This window comes from Colias croceus, chromosome 12 (assembly GCF_905220415.1).
Source record: "Colias croceus chromosome 12, ilColCroc2.1".
NCBI classification, from domain to species: domain Eukaryota; kingdom Metazoa; phylum Arthropoda; class Insecta; order Lepidoptera; family Pieridae; genus Colias; species Colias croceus.
Genome location: NC_059548.1, coordinates 143,401 through 166,632, shown reverse-complemented (window position 1 = coordinate 166,632; position 23,232 = coordinate 143,401). Strand labels below are relative to the sequence as shown.

Genomic DNA, 23,232 nt, shown 5'->3' with positions numbered 1-23,232 from the left:
TTCTGGGTGGTATTTAACAAATAAACATACTTCTCTTATATATATGCAGGTTAGTGTAAGGATACGTAATTTACCGAACATTGGTTTGCAACTGTCCCTTTGATGTAATCCGCACAGGGCCCGGATACATTTCTTTTGTGCCACAAACACTTTCCGCACCTCGCAAGACTGTCCCCAAAGAATTATTCCGTAAGAGAGTATCGACGATATATATGCATGGTAGGCATTTATTGCAGCATTCATAGATACAGTATCTCTAAGGCGACGTAATACGTAAACGAAACGATTTAACCTATCACAAATATATTCAATATGACTGTCCCATTTTAGACCTTCGTCTACCAGAACACCTAAGAATTTATGGTGTTTTACCTGTTCGATTACTTGATCATTACATTTTATGTCTAGATTAATTTTGGTGCAATTCTTTGTATAATATTGAATTATTTTTGTTTTAACTAAGTTTATTTTCAGATCATTTGGTTTGACCACGGTTTGACTTTGGTAAAACCACAACCACAAACAATTATTGTGATCAAGCATAAGTATCTGCTCTCATGCTATCGTAGTTTCAGTTGTATCCAACAGATAGCGTGAATATCTAAACAGCTAAATATTAAAATCACCATTTATTGTATTTTATAATGAATGCAATGCAAGTTTGTATTAATTACCAATTATTATTATTTTGTTTAATTACCCTATCTGTGGTAATATTATGAATTAATTAAATACACTTAAATGATTAAATGTTAAATATGTAACAATGTACTTAATTAAATGCCATAGACCGTCTATCATCTATAAATGAACTGCGTACAAAGGCGTACAACGCGACTTCTGCAATTGACTACCGTGACTGTTATAGTACAAGTGTCCCTTCAAAGATGTCGCTAGCAATTGCAAATTCATCGTTTAGAAAATTTTAAGTATGGAAATATCGGTTTTTGTATTTGTAACTTCAACAACATTTTAAGCTGTTGTTTTGAAAAGCATAAAGAATACCTTTTTAGGTATGAATTACTTATGTAGGATTTACACATGTACACGATGTGTTTTGTTGCATTTTGTGTTTAGGAAGTAAATTTTAAAAATAAAAACAAAAACGTAGGTAATATCATTTAATTTATTACAACTAACATTAGCACATATTTACAAAAAAATAAACAATGTGACAATACCGCAACTTACGCTTAAATCAATATTTAAATAATATCACGGGTAAAGGCACAAACTAGATAAGTACAATATATTTACCAAATAATTCGTAAAATCACAATAAATATTACGGTAACATTAAAAATATTAGAAGCCATGATTAAACCACAGCCACTTGAACAATTTTAGAATAAACTGGACATTCTAGCAATAACACTATATTATTTTTATAATAAAAATGTGTTGGAATAACGCATTGTATTATTATTAATTCGTTTTTATCAAAATTTCTCATAAAAATTGCGTCTTAATTGATAATAATGAGAAAGGTTCAAGACCTTGCATTTCTAATGAATAGAGTTTCAATTACATACAGACTGTACTGGAATGTTTTTATAAACCTAAATGTCCTTCTTAGAAGTAATTTATGTCGCTATTTCAAATGGCAACAACAACTAGCGAGGCATTTACATGTTTATCATTGAAACGTAAAATGAATTCTAGATTTTATAAATCGTTTTTTACATCATCTTTTGTTAATGAAAACAATATGGCGACAACGCAGCACGCACAAAAGCATGATGAAAACATTTGTAAAGTGACATTTTTAGAATGTTGTTGAATGTACATCCTAAGCACTAATTACATAAAGTAAGTCAATAAGCTGAAAACAGTAACAGCTATTAACGACACGGGAGTGACGCTCGTTCCAGCATTAGGTTTCACTTTGGCGGCAATCTTACTCGTTACATTCTTAACCTTATTTACAAACTTATCTAATATATCAGATCTAGGCGTTACATCACATGCTGTGTGACTGATGGCTTTCAAAACTGGTGCAGAAAACACCCTGAAGTTAACATCATTGGGATCTAACTGCCCGTACATCCAAATTGGCATCCTGTTGGACAGAACCCAAAGATTTTCATTGTAATCGACTTTAATGTCAGTTGGATATATCATCTTCTCGTCGTCCATATAAATTCTGCCTTGATTCTTCATTATGTACTCCTTATTCGTTGTCCTCCAACACGCTACAGCATTAAGATTTACCAGGGAATAGAACAGCACTCCGGTTTTCGGGTCAACGAAAGAAGCGCTCGATTGAGCGTTTGGTCCTCTGCTTCCTAATAGTTTGAAAGCGTTGAAATTTTCGTCTGCGACTGTCTGGTTTCTTAAGTACTCAGTGGAAACTGCGAATTCATCGTAACTAGACATAGGATGGAAGTAGAGCGTGCTGTAGTTGTCAGCGTTTGGTGCCGACAGTCCCAGACCAAAGATGGCATCTGTCCAACTGAAGTTGTGTCCTTTAACGCTAAAGTCACAAGCTAGAGGATTAATATGGAAGAAGTGGTGGGTTATCCTCCAGGATTCATTCTTCTTCCAGGAGTACACAACTACGGCGGGTTTCCCCAAATCTCCTGAATACGCGTATGTATCCTCACAGTCTGTATCTTCGACCGCGATATTCGCAAAGCCAGAGTCTTCTTTCACTTGATCTTCTGGGAACACATAGTTTCTCAAGAGCTTGTCTGTTTGTAAATCGTATACAAGAAGAGCTGGAGGGTATTTTACTGTGTCGTTTTCTAAGTTTCCAATTTTCCCGTTGTCGAGGACCCAGAGTCGGTTGCACTTGTCAGCGCGGACTCTGAATGGTGACACGATCTCCGGCTTGCCGCTCGTCGCGTCGTGAGCCGCCCAGCTGGGGTATGGCATCAGCACTGGTGACTTGGTAGAATTATCTGGAAAACAACAAAAATAATCATGAATTTCTGTTGAAGTAAAATTGTTTTAAATTAGAAATCGAATCGGATATGTTTAGAAACATCTAAAATATCATGACTGATAATTAATATTGTATGAGTTTTTGGGAACCAAAATGTTTTGATTACGACGGCTTCTCAAAATTTGCATAAGATGAGATTACATAAATTAAGTTGAAAATAATAAAATAAAACGAAATAAGTAAAACAAACGCATGAGAAAAATAAGGAAGTAATGACACACAAAAAACTGGGATTAAATATTTGTGTTTTTAGCTATCCATTATAATTCTATGAATTTGTTTCACAATTCTATGAATTTGTTTAAGTTATTATCTGAATGCAAATGATACTTGTTTACAAAACGCCACTGTTTCGTCTCAAACGAAGTATTTTAAATTCATAAAAGTTTTATATGATCCTAAAACAAATATTATTATATATAAATAGCTTTAGTAATATGAAAATTATTCGGAGTAATATATTTGCATATTTTTATGTTTATTGACCGTTTGAAGCTCATATGCATAATATATTTAAAAACGAGATCTTGTCTCTTCTCTCGATTATTATTCGAGATAACAATATATTACATAGTATGTTGTATAGAAATACAAGCTCCTGTGATCGACAGCAGATAATTCAAGTTATAAAGTTTCTTATAAATATTTAATGAACCGATAACGCTAGTCAACAGATTGCAGTACGTAAGGTCTAATTTAAGCCTTAGCTTAAAAATCTACCAGATAGGTACCTACTATTAACTATACAATAAGTTTTGTAATTTGTATGTTCACAATAAAAAATTTTTCAATAATTTTCGTTGCTGCTCTATTCGTAATGCAAATTATATGGAGGCTTTTTCGATAAGTATCATCTCCCAATATCCAAAACAAATACTTTCACAATACGAATCAGTATTTCATGAAATTATTGCGTTCAACTAAACAAACAGGCAAATTCTTTGGCTTTATAATATGTATGTATGTAATAGTATAGATTTCACACCTACATTTTCTTCACACCTATAAACCTTGAGGTAGAACATTAGTAGGCCTGTGCTAGCGATATTACCTGCATGCTTATGCAAGTGTGTGCAAATGCGCTCTCTATTCTTTCACTATAGACACCCAATTACATGAGAAATTAATGAACTACCTACTCCATCTACGTTAGGCCGATATAACATCCGTATTGATAACTAGATTTCCGCCCGCGGCTTCGCCCGCGTTTGCAAAGGAAAACCCGCATAATTTCCGTTCCTGTGGGATTTCCGGGATAAAAACTATCCTATGTGTTAATCCAAGTTACCCTCTATATGTGTGCTAAGTTTCATTGTAATCGGTTCAGTAGTTTTTACGTGAAAGAGTAACAAACATCCATACATCCATACATCCATACAAACTTTGGCATTTATAATATAAGTAGGATATAAATACGAAAGTAGCTCCGCCCCTGTCCCATTTGCCCACACTGAAAATGATACTGCTGTAAGACATCATCATGGTTTATGATAAACTCCCAGTAACTAGGTACCTATATTCAAACTCAAACATTTATTTACTCAATTAGACTTCTTCTAGATGCACTTTTGAATCGTCATTACATTTTTAACATTTACCACCATTCGTTACGTTTAAATAACTGGACATAGTACGGGGAAGGATTGCGTGTGACCTAGGTATATAATATAAAACACGCTATACGGTTACTCTATAAAAATAAATAGATAATACATAAAGTGGTATATAACGATCTTGACCCCAACAGGATATCGCCATAAAGAGATAATATTGTTTACTGTGCAGCTGTTGGTCGTTCGCTTATTGATTATATGGAGACACGACACTCCACTCTTTCATTTATATAAGAGTACAGATGATATCTATAGGATAAGATTTGACAGAACAGTAACAGAACAGAAACTTAGATTAAGCTTTCAAATAGTAATATAACTGCTGTATTTGATCTATTACATCATTAATTCTCTTCCGAATCGATCTCTTTACGTGTCTTCTAATTGTGAATTATCCATTAAAAGTAAATATCGTAAATTTTAAAGTCAACTAGATAAAATCGACCTGCAACGATTGCCTTAAAAAATTAACATCAATTACTTAATTATTTATTACACTATCATATTCAATTATTTATTTCCTTTCTTCCCATAGATCAACCACCCATAACATTAACGGTTAAGAAAAATTCCACGCCCTGATCATCATTCCGATTTCCTAGCCTAGATACGTCTAGTTACCTTTTAAGTCGATATAATTGAGACTAGCGGGAACACCAGCGCGCCATCTCGGTACAGTGACAAATAGCCTGTCTCCATGCACTTCTAAACCCATAGGAATATTGTTCTTGGGTATAAAAGACCCGTTGTCCAGGGCCTGCTGTCGAGCCGCTGGGGAAGGGAACGCGAAGTCCAGCTGCTTCCACTCGTAGATGATGTCTAGCTGTTCCATGCAGGTGCTGAAGTACACCGCCTGCAGGATCACGAGGGTCTTCAGTACCCCCATTGTGGAGCTGGAATTATAAATGAGTATCTTGTAAAAGTTTCTAAGAGATGTGCTTGTTGGTGAAAAGAGTTTGTATAAACAAATGTGTATGTCAAATACCTATGTGTCATCTTATAATTTTCCTCTTCCGTCTTTACCCTTCGTACTACGCGCATCGTCTAATAAAGAATCTTAAGTTTATTTAACAATCTTTGCTTTTTCCTGCCCAAAACCCATCAGGTTATGGGCCCAGGACGTTATCTTTGCTCTGTATATAATTATTTTTGAGTTTTGGCAGAATAAAAGTAATTTTATAAATAAACTAAAACGCCCGTCCATACATGTAAAAATGGCGACATCGACATCAGTTTCGACTTTAACTCCTGTGGAGAAGTTGAGCGGCATAGAAAACTACAGTAATTGGAAGTTCCAACTGAAAATGCTACTCATTCACGAGGACTTATGGGACGTCGTTTCGGAAGATAAAACTGAAGATGTCAAAGATGCGGCTTATATGAAGAGATCTCAGAAAGCTCTTGCTAAGATCTGTTTGTCAGTAAAGCCCTCGGTTTTTACGCATGTAAGGAACGCAGAGACGGCGCGGGATGCATGGATTAATTTGCAAAAGGCGTACGAAGACAAGGGGTTGTCAAGGAGACTGAGTTTGCTTCGTCTTTTGTTTGCAACAAAATTATGCGAATGTGAAAGCATGGAAGCTTACGTTGCGAAGATTAGCGACCTAAGTCAACAGCTGAACGATATTGGTTCACCTCTGGAAGACGATTTCGTTGCAGTTCTCTTACTGAGTGGCTTGTCTCAAGACTTTGATCCACTCATAATGGCACTTGAAAATTCTAATATCAAGTTGTCGAGTGAAGTGGTCAAAGCGAAGCTCATGCAGGAGAAGCATCGACGTGATGAAAAAGGTGACACGAGTTCAACAGCGTTGGTGGCGGCACGTAAGAAAATCAAATGCTTTAAGTGCAAGAAGCTTGGTCACTTCTCGAGGAACTGTAAATCTGTGAAACCAGTTAAGGCGGAGAGCTCAACAAACCAGTTACTATTGACAGCATTATCAGCTTGTGTGCAGAATGATATATGGTTAATAGACTCTGGTGCGAGTAGTCATATGTGTCATGACAAGAATATACTAAATAACTTTGTTCCTGGTTATGTGTCTGAAGTCAAGGTGGCTAACGGTGAAAAATTATTTACTGCTGGTCGTGGTGATGTAAAAGTAAATTTAAAATTAGGCGTCAAAACAATCAGTGAAGTTTATCATGTACCGAACTTAGCTACAAACTTGTTGTCAGTCAGTGCGTTAACTAGGAAGGGTTTTAGAGTTATTTTTAATGAAAAATGTTGTAATATATTCTATGGTAAAAAGCTAGCAGCTACAGCTGTACATAAAAATGGTGTTTATCAATTAGAAACTGCAGAATCTGTTAGAGAGCGTGATCTGTGTGTGGTAGGATGTGGTGGCTGTTCTATGTTTTCAGGGAATAGTGTAGAATCTGCGACTACCAAGGTAAATACAGAAGCTCAAGATTTAGTGCAGAAGAAAGCATCTGAGAGCTGTAAGAAAGAAACTGAGCTGAGTTTCCAGGCGGCTGCTAACTCTGTTACGCAGGAGACATGGCACAGGAGACTAGGACATCTCAATATGAGGAGTATGCATTTGTTAATGAAAGGTATGGCTAGTGGTATTACTTATGATAAATCACAGTTCAGTCAATGTGAAGCTTGTGTTAAGGGGAAGCTTAGCAAATTATCTTTTCCTAAGAAGGCACAAAGTAGGTCAAATGAACTGTTAGGTGTTGTACACAGTGATTTATGCGGGCCTATGCCAGTGAAATCTTTCGGTGGTGCTAGTTACTTCCTCACGTTTATTGATGATTGTAGTAGGAAAACATGGATTTATTTTCTGAAAAATAAGAGTGAAGTTTTCGATAACTTCAAACATTTCAAGGCAATGGTGGAGAACCAAACCAATAGAAAAATAAAATTGTTGAGGACGGATAATGGAGGCGAATATGTCAATTCTATATTCCAGGAATATTTGAAGGATAACGGCATCATTCACCAGACTACCATACCGCACTCGCCTCAGCAGAACGGTGTTGCTGAGCGGGCCAACAGGACAATCGTCGAGAAGGCTCGTAGCATGTTACGAGACGCAGGCTTAGATGGGCAGTTCTGGGCAGAAGCGGTCAATACCGCTGTTTATTTGAAGAACCGGTCCCCTACAAAAGCAGTCTACGGTAGCACGCCAGAGGAAAAATGGACTAATGAGAAGGTGAATCTTAGCCATTTACGTATATTTGGTTGTGTGGTTTATGCCTTGACACAGAATCGTAAGAAATTAGATTCAAAATGTAAACCTTACATTTTTGTAGGATATTGTGAAAATAGTAAGGGTTATAGATTGATTGATCCAGAGAATCTCAGCAAAATTATTAAATCAAGGGATGTTGCTTTCTTTGAAAACAAATTCTATACAAAAAACACTGAAAAATGTGAAAATGGTGATTTTTTCATGATGATAAATAATTTACAGACTGAGAATTTAAACTCAAATGATTCTCATGTTGAAGTGGCACAGTCTGAAAATTCACTATCACCAGAAAAAGGGGAAGAAAATGAGATTGTAACTAATCCCAGAAGACAGTGTATTTTTGAGTTAGATGACTCTGACAGCAGTAGTTCTGTTGATCCTTCCGATGTCACTTACATTCCAGGTGAATCGACACTTGAAGATGCGATGGATACATCGGAATATGACAGTGCGTGTACTGCAATGCTGACCTGCATTGGAGATGAACCAGAGACAGTTCAAGAAGCTCTAGGAGGGGCTGAAGCTGTTCACTGGAAGAAAGCAATGGCTGATGAGTATCAATCATTTATTAAAAATAAATGTTGGACATTAACTGATCCACCTAAAGATCAAAAACCGATTAAGTGCAAGTGGGTTTTTAAGAAAAAGAAAGATCTTGATGGAAATCTAAAGCAGTATAAAGCCAGATTGGTAGCTAAAGGTTTTACACAGCGCTATGGAATTGATTACGAGGAAACTTTTTCTCCAGTGGTTCGATATTCCACTATTCGCATATTATTGACTTTAGCAGCTGAAAAGCAGATGGATATCGATCATTTGGATGTAAGAACTGCTTTTCTAAATGGAGATTTGCAAGAAAAAGTTTTCATGGAACAACCGGAAGGTTATAAAGTAAAAGGCTGTGAGCATAAAGTATATAAATTGCATAAAGCAATTTATGGCCTAAAGCAAGCTTCGAAGTCTTGGTATGAAAAGATAAACCATGTGTTGGTTACAAAACTTTGTTTCAGAAGACTGTCCTCAGAGCCCTGCGTGTATTTTAAATCAAATGGTGAAGAATTAGTCATCATTGGGTTGTATGTGGACGATATATTATTATTTTCAACCAGAAATTCACAAATGAAAGTTGAAATAAAGAAGAAACTCATGCAAGAATTCGAAATGAAGGATTTAGGGCCAGCCAGCCATATACTTGGTATGCGCATCACAAGAAACCAAGATAATAATATCTATCTTGATCAGTCTAGTTACATAAAGAATGTTTTAGACCGTTTTCATATGACTGACTGTAAGCCAGCTCAAACTCCAATGGAATCGGGATTGAAACTTGTAAAGGCTGATAAAAAGGAGGAGAATTTGGAATATAGAAATTTAATTGGTTGTTTAAATTATATTTCAGTTAGCTCCAGGCCAGACATCGCGCACGCGGTAAGCATGCTGAGCCAGTATAATGATTGTTATGATCAGCGTCATTGGAAGGCCGCGAAACGCGTACTACGGTATTTAAAGGGTACTGTAAACTACAAACTTGTTTTTAGTAGAAGTGGTCTAGACATCAATGGGTATATTGATGCTGACTGGGCTTCGTGTGAGGTCGATCGTAGGTCGTACACTGGGTTTGTGTTTCAAATTGGGAACTGTTCTGTATCGTGGGAAAGTAGAAAACAGCGAACAGTCGCTCTTTCTAGCACAGAAGCAGAATATATGGCTCTATCAGATTCTTGTAAAGAAGCGTTATTCATAAGAACTCTGTTGTATGAATTGTTAGGTAGGCATTGTTCTGTTACGATTTTTAATGATAACCAATCAGCACAAAAATTGTGTAAGAATCCTATGTATCATGCTCGTACGAAACATATAGATGTGCGGCATCATTTTATAAGAGAAGTTGTAAAAGATAATATTGTTAATTTGAATTATTTGTGTACTTCTGAAATGACTGCCGATATTTTAACAAAACCACTTACTAAAGAAAAGCATTATAAGTTTGTAACGTGTTTAGGTTTACAATAAATTTGTTAAATTCTTAAATTGTAAAAACTAAACTTGTTTAATGTTGTACAATAATTATGTACCTACACATTTGTTTAAGGGCCAGTGTTGGTGAAAAGAGTTTGTATAAACAAATGTGTATGTCAAATACCTATGTGTCATCTTATAATTTTCCTCTTCCGTCTTTACCCTTCGTACTACGCGCATCGTCTAATAAAGAATCTTAAGTTTATTTAACAATCTTTGCTTTTTCCTGCCCAAAACCCATCAGTGCTTATGGGAATTAATTAGTTTCATGATCAAACAACAAGGTGGCGTAGACAACAAAATTCGACATTGTCGATTGTAGAAAAAGGGGATTGTTATAATATTGACCACCGCTTAATTATTCTATTTATGCAAGCTAACCTCTAATTACCAGTAATAAACAAAGGCTCTAGTTTTATGTCGGAACACAAAACAATAGAATAAAACAATGACAGTGCGCATGCGCCGATCCAGTCGCAATATGCAATTACAACCGAATAATTAAAACAAATCAGTCATTATCAGGAAATCCTGTAAATGCAATTATTGCTTCGAGATAGAAAAACATAATACATACCTAGGCTATAAAGTATAAATGAATATTTAACCTTCAGTTTAACAATTTTTCTCGGTAATTACTAAATACGGTCTCGAGTAATAAACCGCACAGGATGAAATTATTTTGAGGTAAACTTATTAATGAGTTTTTCCTCATTTCAGTATTTCTATTTTTAAACCAACTTTAGTCCAAATAACATTGTCCTATGACCAAAACATCAAGCATGAAATTTTGAAATTATTTTGAGGTAAAATTATTGTTTTTCCTCATTTCAGTATTTCTACCTATAATTTTTAAACCGACTTTAGCCCAAATAATATTGTCCTGTGACGTCTGTCTTCGCGTAAAACATCAAGCATGAAATGATTTATTTCGTAAGATCTGACAAAAATAAGACAAAATAAGAATAAGCGATCTCAGTAGAGAAAAATTATTTGTTTTCCTTAGAATTATTAGGTATAATTTCTTCTTTCTATTTCTATATCTCCACGGGGTCGTCTTAAAATATTACGCTGAGGGTCATAGCTGGGAGGCAAATACTGTTTTGTAATGCACCTGTGTAATGCACTACTAAAATTGCTGCCATAAAAATTTTCCATGATTTAAGCTAATGCAATTTTTTTGTTATAAATTAATAAAAGTACCTTTTAAGTTTTAGGAAACATTATCAACCGATCACCAACGTCGTTATAGACGTCAAATTCCTACAAATATAATCATTGTTACAATAGAGCGCATTTAAAATGCAATAGTTAGCCCTGAATTCACCAAACTAGAAAAAACATCCTTCCCATCAGTAGTTTATTACCATCATCACAATGCCACTACCATAAACAGCAACCAATTTAAATAATATCGAAACAACGCATCCTTTTATAGTAAAACTTTAGGCGTTACAATTTGCAAAGGCATAAAAAGCGATTGCCGAAAGTGATTCGGACCGGTCTGGGTGTGGGTCATTGACCTTGGCACAGGCTGTCAAGGTCACAGCTCACATATTACGAATACCTACGTACCCACAAAACAGGGCATGTGTCATTCTGGCCAATTTGCGGCCTCATTTGCTAATATTTTATGAATGGAGGATGCTCTTTTTGGTATGTTTTTATGATGTTTATAATACTACCGAGAAACTTATCTTATGAATTTATGATGTTAGGTACTCTACATAATATAAAGAAACTCATAAAATTAAAGCCTAGTTTGAGTTATTTATAGTCTTAGATGAATACTAATTTCAAACCGGTACATATACCCACACTAATAGACAAATAATTTAAAATGTTCTTAATTATTAATTTATTATAATGAATTCACACTCCGACACTTTTGCTCACAAAATACACCAAGACGTACAAAACATAACAATCATAAATATGAAACCGTCGATCAATCCACGTAACACATGACACAATGTACAATGATATAAGTCAGAATTAGAAAGGAGTGACCTTGAGCGGGGCCAGGGGAGCCTCGATCCGTTGCTTCACGTGTCTACCTCTGGACCTCTGTGGACCTCTGCGGAGTCGCGGACCTCTGAGCTCTGTACGAGCGAATTCATTCAACACATTTAATGACCTATTATGTAGCAGTTAATGACTTTGAATTGACTGGACCGCTGGAAACTAGTTTTACCTTCTGTGAATATACGAATGCAAAAATTACAGTTTTATGGATTGACTACTTTTGTTGCACGTTATAAATAACGTTTATACTATAAGCCGCAAGCAATTAGATTAAACAATACAAAAAGCTTGTCAATAACCAAACGAAGATTTGTTTTAGTTGTTTGTATGCAGATTAGAGATCGATGGAAAAATACAGTTATAATAATCGAAACTTGATGCTAATCCTAGATACTTGTTCATTTACATTCTTCATAATATATTATAACATCTTCTGGAAGGCCAAAAAGCCAAAAATCATAGAACATAGAGCTGCTTATAAGATGTAGAGATCTCTATGCTCTACATGCAAAAATAATCTCTATATTATCTTTGGCTCAATGTTTAAGAGACCTTGCAATTGTACACTGCATATTAAAGGTATATTGTTTATAAAAATATATGCTTAAATTTGGGTTTGCATGACAACTTTGTCTTGCACCGACATTAGGGCTGCCCCCCTAGACAAGTGGCTTTCTGTTAGCGTAAAGTTTGATAGAATAGATTGTGAATGTATGAGATTGACATAAGCTGGAGATACGTTTATCTACAGCTTATGTCAATCTCATACATTCGTAGTCTATTCTATTGAACTTTACGCTAATAGAAAGCCACTTGTCTAGGGGGGCTGTTATTAAGCTCTAACTAGCGCAGCGTTAGCAACTGTTAAATATTACAACTAGTAACTCTAAATAAACAACCTTTTAAAATGATATGTGAATTTAATATTTATTAATAGATAATATAGTGCTTTCTTCTGTTTAATAATTACGTGAGAATTATATATTCAGTAGGTACCTGAGTAGAAAATAATTCCAAACACAACAAAGAATGCAGTTACGAACAGTCGCTGAAATAAATAAATATAGTGGAAAGTGTGTTGCGTTTATGACACTCTGAATACATACGCAAAACTTGCAACAACTTGATAGATAAGTTGTATGCACAGATTTATGACATGTGAATATGTGAACATACACTTCATTATATTTCAAACAATAAAAATTAATATGAACTGTCGCTAAAGTTTTACTTTGAAACATGGATGCGAAGAGTCATCCTTAGTTTCTTAAACTTACTAAGGTAGTTAGAATGGTCTTACTATTTCATATGAAAATTTAAAACGAATCGATAAAAATATTTGAACGGTAGGTAGGTACTTATCGACATAAGCATTGTCGACAAACAATAAAACGAACGGATTTTTAATTATTATTGTAGGCAATGCAATTATACTTGTTTTTAAGGCAGCAATTAATTAAGAATATCAACAGTTGAATATTTAAGATTTAGATAAGTGTCATACCACATGTGTGATGTGGGTACTCAACATTCCGAACGAGACGGTAGATTCGATACAAATTGATACTATGTAAATTCGCTTTTTAAGGAATACCTACACGATTGCAGACATTTTAAGGTTATTTTTAGAATTTTATGCATGTCAGTTTACAAAACTTTTATGAAAAAAGCAATAATTATTATTATAAAGAACTGGCTCAGCGCGATAGATTACAATTTACAATAATTCATCATCAACGTCACACGTCTTCATAGACACTTTTTATCATATGTATTTGATGGGGTCAGGATACCAATAAATAAGATGGGAACACCAATATAACTAGGTACATACTTTAATTATAATATTATTTAAACATTGAATTTATAATTATTATTACTGATTAGGTACCTACCTTCTAGCTTTACCCTGTATCGGCTCTACTATGACGCCTGACGGTCCTTCACAACCATCATACTCATATTATTCAGTAAGTTATTCAATTGTATTGTTTGCACTTAGTGGTCATTACGTGACCCTACTGATAACAGAGGGGGTCAATGAACCTCTTATTGTTTAGTGCACTTGCTAAAGTCAAGGGCACGTATTCAATTTTGTGCATAACAGCTGATAACTTGTATTTGATACCTCTCTTTACTCATCAATAAAAGTAAGAATTGAAAAAGTTAAAGGGCCAAATCTTGATAAATATGTAATAACCTAAGTAGTAAGTATGTAACTACGTAGTAACAAGTAAATAAAGTGTTACCTTGCTCATCGGTGTAGATACAAAACACGTAACCATGTCAAAGCTTTTTATGAAAACAAACACCTTGGAAATGACAAAAGGTCGGCCCTTTGTGTGATATATATGATTGTGCAGTAACTATGACACCTAAAAATGCGAGTCTGATTTTCGGACAAGTTTTGAGATTAGTAAAAATTGTAAACGTGATTGTTCATCAAGATGTACAAACTAGAGTCTACAAAAGGCCTTGTTATTTGCTTTAATTATTATTATTTAGTCTTGAAATGACGTCATTTATCTACAAAACATTATAAATGTATAACCTATGTTTAATTCAAACTCTTTACGTATGTACACGTAAAGTCAAACACCAACGTCCTAAATAATATTTCACTGTCACTTAATATTTTACAATAAAATACGCACTGAACAAAGTGAAAATTAAATTCAATAAGGACATGTACATTATGTACATATCTAAGCCGTTTTCTAAAAACTTCAACATTTTATGCAACGCAACGTTACCGTGAATTATTGCGCGGTAGAAGTCAGGGTTGGCACAAAAAAATTAAAAATTATAATAGATTTATACAATCATGAGTGATTATAATTATTGTAATAAAAATAATTATAATTATGGACTGTTTTCACTGAATGAATATGAAACAGTATAATACCATTAATTAAAAAACTCATACGAATGCATATTATTATGTTTCGCCCAACTTTTCTAATCCTATCAAAACATTTTATTGCTCTTTTATTTCAAGATTAAATAATTAATAATAATAATAATGTAATTTATTACTTATAATGTCGTACGTTTATAGTTTATACTTTATACCATCCCTAAGAACAGGCTTTCTTTCAAAATAATTTAATCTACCTAGTCGAGGATTTCTACCTTTGAGTGTACCTAGAGAGTTTTCCACGGTATGTAGGACTACTTTATGATTTAGAATTAACCTTTCAGAATAGGTCTAATATAAATTACTTTTTATAATGCCACACACACCCATCGTTGAAGTATTAACTTTAGCGATATCAAACTCTGGTTTGACTGGTTTGACTATTGGTAACACTTAACAATGAAAAAAAACCAGATGCTGAGAAGTTTATTTCGAGTATACGTTTACATTACCAAATTATGATAAAGCTTACCTATAGGCACTAAAACTTTCAAAATTCAAAATAAGTATTTGCTGGCAGCCCTAAACCATTAATCCATTATTAATACTCACAAAAATAGCCATATCGAGTGTTTAAAATGGCTTGTACTGGATTTGTAAACGTTGTACAACAGTAGGTAATACGGTTAGGTATTGTTTTTGTGAACCGCACTGGGTTTCTGTGTCAGCTGTACAAGCTTTGTGTATTATTAATGAGTAAATGCACGATAAGTGACTCAATCTCGAAATCAATGCGAATATATCAAATTAGATTGTTGAATACAAACGCCGCATGTAAGTGCAGGGTGAAGAACAGATGGAAAACTAAATGAAAATCATTTTTACACACGTATAACCTAACATTAATATTAATGGCCCTTTAATGTACCTAAGCTTATAAAAGCGATAAAAGCTATCATAGCTCTTGTGATTTGCTCTGTTTTTGAAAAAAAGACCAAGAATTTGTTAAGCGTAAAATAGATATTGTGTAGTAAATAATAATTGCAGTAGGTAAGTTGCAACTTCATTTTTCCGGTTAGATTTTTAGAAAAATGCGAAGCGCGGCGCGGTCCACTTGCAAATATTATTCAATACATATAACAATCTTATTACATAATGCATTTAGTCAAATGCCACATCCGCATACATATTTTGTACGACAAACAGTATGCTTTAATATGAGGCTGATTATACATTCTAAGAGCGGCAGCATTTGTAGGCGGCTCTTGTAAACCTACTTGATTCGGTTTCATAGAAAAATAATAAGACAATATATTATAATAACCAGTAACCAGGCAAGTTTGACCTTCCAATTGTATTAAAACGAGTACGTTATTCAGACTACTAATACCTACTTTAAAATTCAATTGTTATAATCTCGAAACAATTTTTAACGTTGAAATTACATATACTTACTCCAGCAGATAGACTTCATATCATGATTAAGTCAAGTCCAAAGCTTTTAAAGTTTTGTACTTTACATCTAAAACTGCCGATATAGGTGGATTTTTATTATTAATTATCCTTATCTGATTGGAATGTACGGATTCATAAATACATGAAAAGAAAGTTACCTAGACATTTAAACATAAATGCGTTTAATGTATTTTATAGCGATGCCGATGTTACCTTAAAGCTTCGTGCGAAATCGTGTAACTACAGACCTATCGTTAATTTATTATCTCTACATAGCTATAGAATAGAGAAAATATAGTACCTAATGCTTGTATTTCAATAGCTGGTATACGCGATTGATTTATTTCTGTATATCCTGAATTTGTTACTTCAAGAGGAAGCTTGATATTGCAGGAAAACCCATATAACATAAGCAGTGTGAATTTTGGATGCTTCCTTGTTTTCCTCTTTTATGACTAACTGCGATGACGTCATTGATGATGAATTATTATTGTATAAACGGTAGATATATAAATCACATTAAATTGAAACTATAATAGATTTCCCTATTAAAGAGTAAGGTCTTCACACCAGCCTTTCCACAGCTTCCCTTACGTATTCATTGCCACGTTAATCGGATCATCGTATTACACATTAAAATGTACAGTTTACACAACTACGTCGTCACAATCTTTCAATCACAAATAATTACATTAAGATCTTAATTGAATTAATTAAATCTCACCGTGGTCACGGAATGTGCACAATAAGATGACGTCATATCAGAGCAGTTAATAATAGTAATTAATTCAACTGGATATAGTTTCAGATCGTGTTTTTACTTAAGCTGACTCATTGACTACGATTTCCATGCAAACCGTTCGCTTTGGGAAGCTATTTTATAAAAGCTTCCCAAAGCGAACGTTCTTCTGTTCTTCTCGTGAGAATTCATAGGTAATTGACTTATTAATGCATACACTTTTTTATAATGTTAAAAATTCAATTTCTGATTTGAATCCACGTAACGTCAATCATGAGTCAAGTAGGCTGATCGCACGCTGATCGAGTACGATTCCTTTTCTAGACAGAATATCGTCTTCTATTCCACAAAAAAAAATATTATAAAACACACTTAGTTATATAAAAAAATTGAACATCATGGTGCATCTTGCGGTTTTTTCGATGCATCTTTATAACAAAAAAAATTCTTCCACATAGATCGACATTTTTAACCGACTTCAAAAAAAAGGAGGAGGTTATCAATTCGGCCGGTATATTTTTTTTTTTTTTTTTTTATGTATGTACACCGATTACTCCGAGGTTTCTGAACCGATTTACGTGATTCTTTTTTTGTTCGATGCGGGATGGTGTCGAATTGGTCCCATAAAAATTTTATTCGGCTAGGCCTAGTAGTTTTTATTTTATGAGCATTTTTGTCTATACTCGATGACTTAATTTCAATGTAGCAAGTAACTTTGATTCACTTCCCGGTAACCGATTGAGCTGAAATTTTGTATACGAATGTAAATTGGATAGCGATGAAACATTATCATGACATGGAGCTGATCTGATGATGGAATCGGAAGGTGGCCATAGGAACTCAGTAATAATATATTGACTAAACTTTATCGAGTTTGGGCTCGTTTGATTCGTGTTGAAAAATACACTAAAAAGTATTAAATAAAAATAACTGCGTTAAAAACAACCGACTTCAAAAACGGAAAAGTAAGAAATAAAAAAGATTTGATATTATTAATTACTACATATTATTTTTATGCGCTATTTACTAAAAAGGTTTGATGTCGGTGCATGGGCTTAATACTAAGTGCTTAGTGTTTGGCACCGACTTCAAACCTATTTAATAAATAGCACATAAAAATAATATGTAGTAATTAATAATATCAAATCTTTTTTATTTCTTACTTTTCCGTTTTTGAAGTCGGTTGTTTTTAACGCAGTTATTTTTATTATAATTATTAACATAGCTATTTTAATTCTTTTTTGGATTATAATATGTAACGGATACTTATAATTTTAAATCGTACCGCTTCTAATTTCTATACAGTTTATCAGTAGGGACCTAAACAAAAATCAAAACTTTATAAATGTAACATTAATAATAACAGTATCGGTCATTTATTTTTTTACTAGTATTAATTAGGAAGCTTTTATATAGAGGTAAGTTATTTTCGTATTTTTATTATTTTATACATTAATTGTATCGCACTTCGACTACCGTTAATTAAAAATAAAATAATAAGAAATGCCCATGTAAATGTGTATTTTACGTTTTCTATAAAATTAATGTCTAAATGAGTAATAGATAGCTTCAAACTTTTCTCTGTTTAACACAATACTTGGCACGACGTGGAAAGCGTGTGATTTTCTTTCATGTAAATATAACTCTCCTTGTTCCTTTGTATTTTATCGTCATTGGTAATTACTAGTTCATATGCAAGCTTTGATTTTATCTTAGCATAATCTTACTAGAATTACGGTATGTAGCTTTTTGTTATGCTTTCTTTTCTGTCCTTTATGCAACAAAAAAAGCTTATAAGCTTCTTTGTAAATTATTTTCAAAAAAATTCACAGTGATTTTCATACAACTAGTTATGTACTTAAATTGACAACAATAATACTTATGTTTGTGAAATAGATAATTAGTAATTACTGTACATAAATGTTATGTAAAAACCGCCATAACCTTTACAAAGACTTGTGAAGATTCATGCATACTTTCCCACCCTTTTATGAAAGATCGCAGACATTTCCGACAAAGTTTTTAATCATTACAAACCAACTGCGTAACCCTAATTTCAAAACTAGTACCAAGAGACGTTGTCAGCATTCTGTAGACTCAATTACCAAGCAAATGGCTGTAATCGCTCGTTCTTCTCATCAGGGAAAGCCCCAGGCCACACTCGGAGCAATTATAAATCCTTGTCCCTTTGGGAATTTCTACTTCCGAGTGGCAATTAAAGTTTTAAGGCCTTACGGAAAGAACCAAAGCAATGCGCTGACATTTCCTGTACGGGTCGCCTTGCGAGCCAATATGTACATGCCAACATAACCTGTATTCAGTTCGGTTAGAGAGGACTTTCCTATAACCCGTGAAGGTATTTACGAGACGACAGCGTGCTGCTCTAGTACACCATGACCTACTAATTCTGGACAATGACAATGATAAGTGGTTCGTAATAACAACATGAACGAAATTCAATTTCTTTGTCAAACAAGCTTTTGAAATTGGCTTTTGAGGTACACAAATTATATTGTGTATAAATGACAAAAATTATTTAGTCGATCTCCAAGTAACTGCAAATAGGTTAATGGAATAGTAGTTTTCGAACATTATGAACTGTAATCAAAGAAAATGACTTGCCATGGGATTTGGGATGTAAGTATGCATTGTAGCTATTAGGGTGTGAGAGGGCTTGTGGAGCAAGAAAAATGAAATAAGGAAAAATAAAAAATAAAATCGTTTTGTAAACTACAAATGAATGAATTGGAGCTTAGCATCCAATGTAATTTTAATTATTCTGGCCATGTTTTCAAAAGCTCTATAGTTAGTGTGAACTGCCCCCCTAGCCAAGTGGTTTTCTGTTAGCGTAGCGTTCAATAGAATAGACTACGAATGTATGATACGATGTATGTATACATTCGTAGTCTATTCTATTGAACGCTACGCTAACAGAAAGCCACTTGGCTAGGGGGACTGGGCCTCTAAAGTTCCTTCGGAGCAATGTGCTCAATGACTATCTAATGCACCAACCATCAATTTTGTACATTCCTCGTACCACAATATTTGAGGTAGGTAGTTTAAATGTTTTACAATCTTCTCTAGGCTACCTAGTGACTACAACCCTGGCATAGCTCAGTAATTTCTTTGTCTTCCAATTAATAGAAATAACAGAGTAGGTATCTACGATCTGAAATGTTTGAACTAATTGAATTTAATGAGACCTTCAAGTAACTGCAAGGTTAAACATAATAATAGAAATTGTATTGGAATATTTACACAAGTGCCCGCCATTGCCGCCATACCATGGCAATTCGAATTATTTTCTTTGCCTTTTTCATTACAAGTTAATTGAAAAACTTATAATAAAACATCTAGTATATTATCGACTCTAGCACTTTTGCTATAAGGTTGTTTATCGGATTGGTATATATTTTCTTAAGTATGTAAATAAGTACATGACAAATATTTGTTTGGAATCGAGTCGCAGTTGTTGTTGAAATCGATTGTGTTATAAATTAGATTATTATAGCTAATAAAACGATAAGGACTGCAAACAGATCAAGGGTATTTTTAATTTATTTTGTTATAAAGTTTATACGTGTACTTGTTATGTTTGCCCTTGGGCATTTTAAATTACAACTCATATGTAAATAGTTTTATCAACTTATATAGAAAGTAATTGTTATCAACAGGGTTACGTCTTTACTGTTAGATTGTTTTGATATTTCGATCAACTTTTGTTTTGTAACTCTAATTATAATATAATTTTAAGCTTTTATTCATCGGAACTTATAATGTGGGACTATAAGTTGCCCAGAAAAATGTATAGAAGAGAATATTATGTAATAGTAATGGATATGGATACAGATAATCTAATATCAAAACAAGCATCGCATCGCTCAGTATAAATAAAAAATACGCTCATATAAAATTAAATCTACCTGTTCAATGATAATGACCTTGAGATCGAATTTCGGCCAGTCTCCACGAAGTCTAGCCAAGTGCGCAGGAGATAATACAAAATTGTATATTTTGTACCTATACACGCAAATACAAATGCACCCTAAACTAGAGACCAAATACAAGGTCTGACAATAATTAAGGCTTTAGGTAAAGATAATTTTATCTGGGACGGATTATGTGATATTATAGACCATTCAAAACATGAAAGGCAAGCTTTTTTTATCCCGTAGTTTCACCCTCTTTATAAACGCCTGGGAAAAAACTCATAATTTCTGAATTTACTCAGATAAGGATAAAGTCGTAGATGGTAAAATTTGATGATTTTACATCGTCAACATTGAAGGTTCGTTGCTAATTGGAGCAGTCACATGCAACTCAAGATCGCAGAAACATACTCCGTCATGTGATACCGATCCCGCTTATATTCTACAAACCAGTTAAACAAATTTACATAATACCGATCTAGCATCGCGTGACTTCGTAAATTCTAGTACTATTAGTTATTTACATAGTTATTTTCAGGATATATAATGCAAAGTCGAACCCGGTCCATATTGCTTCAAATCGAAAGTGTAATTACACACTTGGCCAATTTAATAGTTCTTTCTGATAAGGGGCAATAATTAGCGTAACCGGACTGACATTGTAGATATTGACAGTTTAAAAGGGGTTTGTAAGTTGTTACTTGGTGTGTGTGTTTATGAAATTTTTAAAACGAATCCTAGGGAGGGTTTAGGGAAACCTAATAAAAAAATGTGTACGTGTACTGTACACACGTAAGAGGTGAAACTTCTTTATGACCTTATTTTTCAAAAAATAATTTACTAGGTATATACAACTTTACAGAAATACGTCGAATACCACATAAGAAAAAGATGGCGCGTAACGGAGAAATGTCACGCGTAACGAAAAAATGTTACACTAAATTTTTTTCCAACCCCGATAAAGAAGTTTCACTTCAAAAACAACTCCATCTAATGGATTCTATTGTGCTATAGGATAATATGTCAAATGCCAAATCCGACCATCAAACTGCAAAGGACAGAAATTTTTTATTTCACTATTCGAATGCTAGTTTATTTGCCCTGCCGAAACTTTCATCACATAAAAATTTCTCAAAATCGTAGGTACATAAACTATAGCATCTTGTTATTATTGTAATATAAACGTCTTGAAATACTGAATAGGTTTGCTTCCTGTTACTGTTTATTTATACAGATAGGTACCTACAATAATATTAGTAACATCACATATTAATCTTATCACATTTTAAATATAGGTAACTTAAATAAACTAACACTAATTAATTAATAGTTATATAATAATTAATCTGCCTAAAAAAGAAATAGACTAAGTATATATTATTACAGGTAGGTAACTACCTAGTTTTTTTTTTATTAAAAAAACTAGGGACCTGTAATAAAATAAAATAAAGTTTATGTTTTCGTAGCCAGGAACCACCAACTACCAAGACGTCCATATTATGATGTAAATTATAATAATTGATTCCATATTATGTTAATTAAATCAAGAGGAGTTAAATAGATATTTAATATGAGGTTGAATATTATTTTAACTAGGTATTAATTATTTTAATAAACTTACAAAACAACTTTTTTACAGACTATATTTTAATTTATAGTGGAACTGTTGATGTTAATTTTTTAGAAAATTTATGTTCTCATTTGTCACTGTCAGTCGGACATTTTGGGAACTTTTTAACGTTTTTTTTTTAATCACAGATAATGCAAATAAGTATAATAAAAACAAGTTCTTTAATTATACCGATATCATATTGATATTATTGGAATAGTTGTTTATTTGTTTAATTACATTATCGTAAACGATGACATTTTCTTACTAGAGGTACCTGAGTAAATTAGCGAGGAAATTTTTCAACGTATGAAAAGTTTCACCAAGTTAGTCATTACAATTTACATAGGTACTGCGAATTCCTGCGATTTGTTCAAACGTTCGCTGGTCACAGTTTAATACCGTTATCACGAGTGAAATGCAAAACAATACACTCACCGTATAAATGTCTCCGGAATGTAATGAATGTGCGAGTAAATGAAACTTATTGCGCGACGTCACGAACGGGCTACCTCTATCGGTGCCGCGAGTAAACTGCTTGCCGCCGCGCCGCTCGTCGGGTCGCTCGCGGAGTTGTTAATCAAGTTGTGTAGGATGACCGTTGTTCTACATTTGTAGGACTTGCTGAGTTTAAAATTACTTTTATGGTTCATCACAAAGCTAAACAAGGTCGGAGGATCTTGGATCGCAAAATGCTGTTCGTAAAAGAAAGATTTTAGCTCGCAGCTTTTTTTGTTTTCTATATCACAATTATGGCTTAACTTAATTATAATTAACTCATTACTCTTTAATTATTCCCTACCGTGAATTTTGAAAAACATGGGTCTAAACTCTAAAGGAAT

The 23,232-nt window shown here is 33.7% G+C and overlaps 1 protein-coding gene across 2 annotated transcripts; it reads right to left on the bottom strand.

Annotated features, from left to right (window-relative positions):
- Positions 1-1,108: 1,108 nt before the first annotated feature.
- Positions 1,109-22,967, bottom strand: LOC123695968 (protein yellow). Of its 2 annotated transcripts, XM_045641922.1 has the most exons (3): positions 22,829-22,967; positions 5,179-5,450; positions 1,109-2,900 (listed from the first exon to the last, which is right to left on the bottom strand). In XM_045641922.1, the coding sequence occupies exons 2-3, from the start codon at positions 5,441-5,443 to the stop codon at positions 1,801-1,803; spliced, it is 1,365 nt and encodes a 454-aa protein (XP_045497878.1). In that variant the 5' UTR covers positions 5,444-5,450; positions 22,829-22,967; the 3' UTR covers positions 1,109-1,800. The 2 variants fall into 2 exon arrangements, with proteins under 2 accessions (XP_045497878.1, XP_045497879.1); XM_045641923.1 differs by lacking the exon at positions 22,829-22,967 and having other exon boundaries at positions 5,179-5,466.
- Between the last annotated feature and the right edge of the window lie 265 nt (positions 22,968-23,232).

Bases quoted from the DNA above. Each gene is read 5' to 3' on its own strand.
- LOC123695968 (XM_045641922.1), bottom strand. From the start codon at position 5,443: ATGGGGGTACTGAAGACCCTCGTGATCCTGCAGGCGGTGTACTTCAGC. The intron at 2,901-5,178 runs GTAACTAGACGT...GTTGTTTTCCAG, and splicing joins CAATTATATCGACTTAAAAG to ATAATTCTACCAAGTCACCA.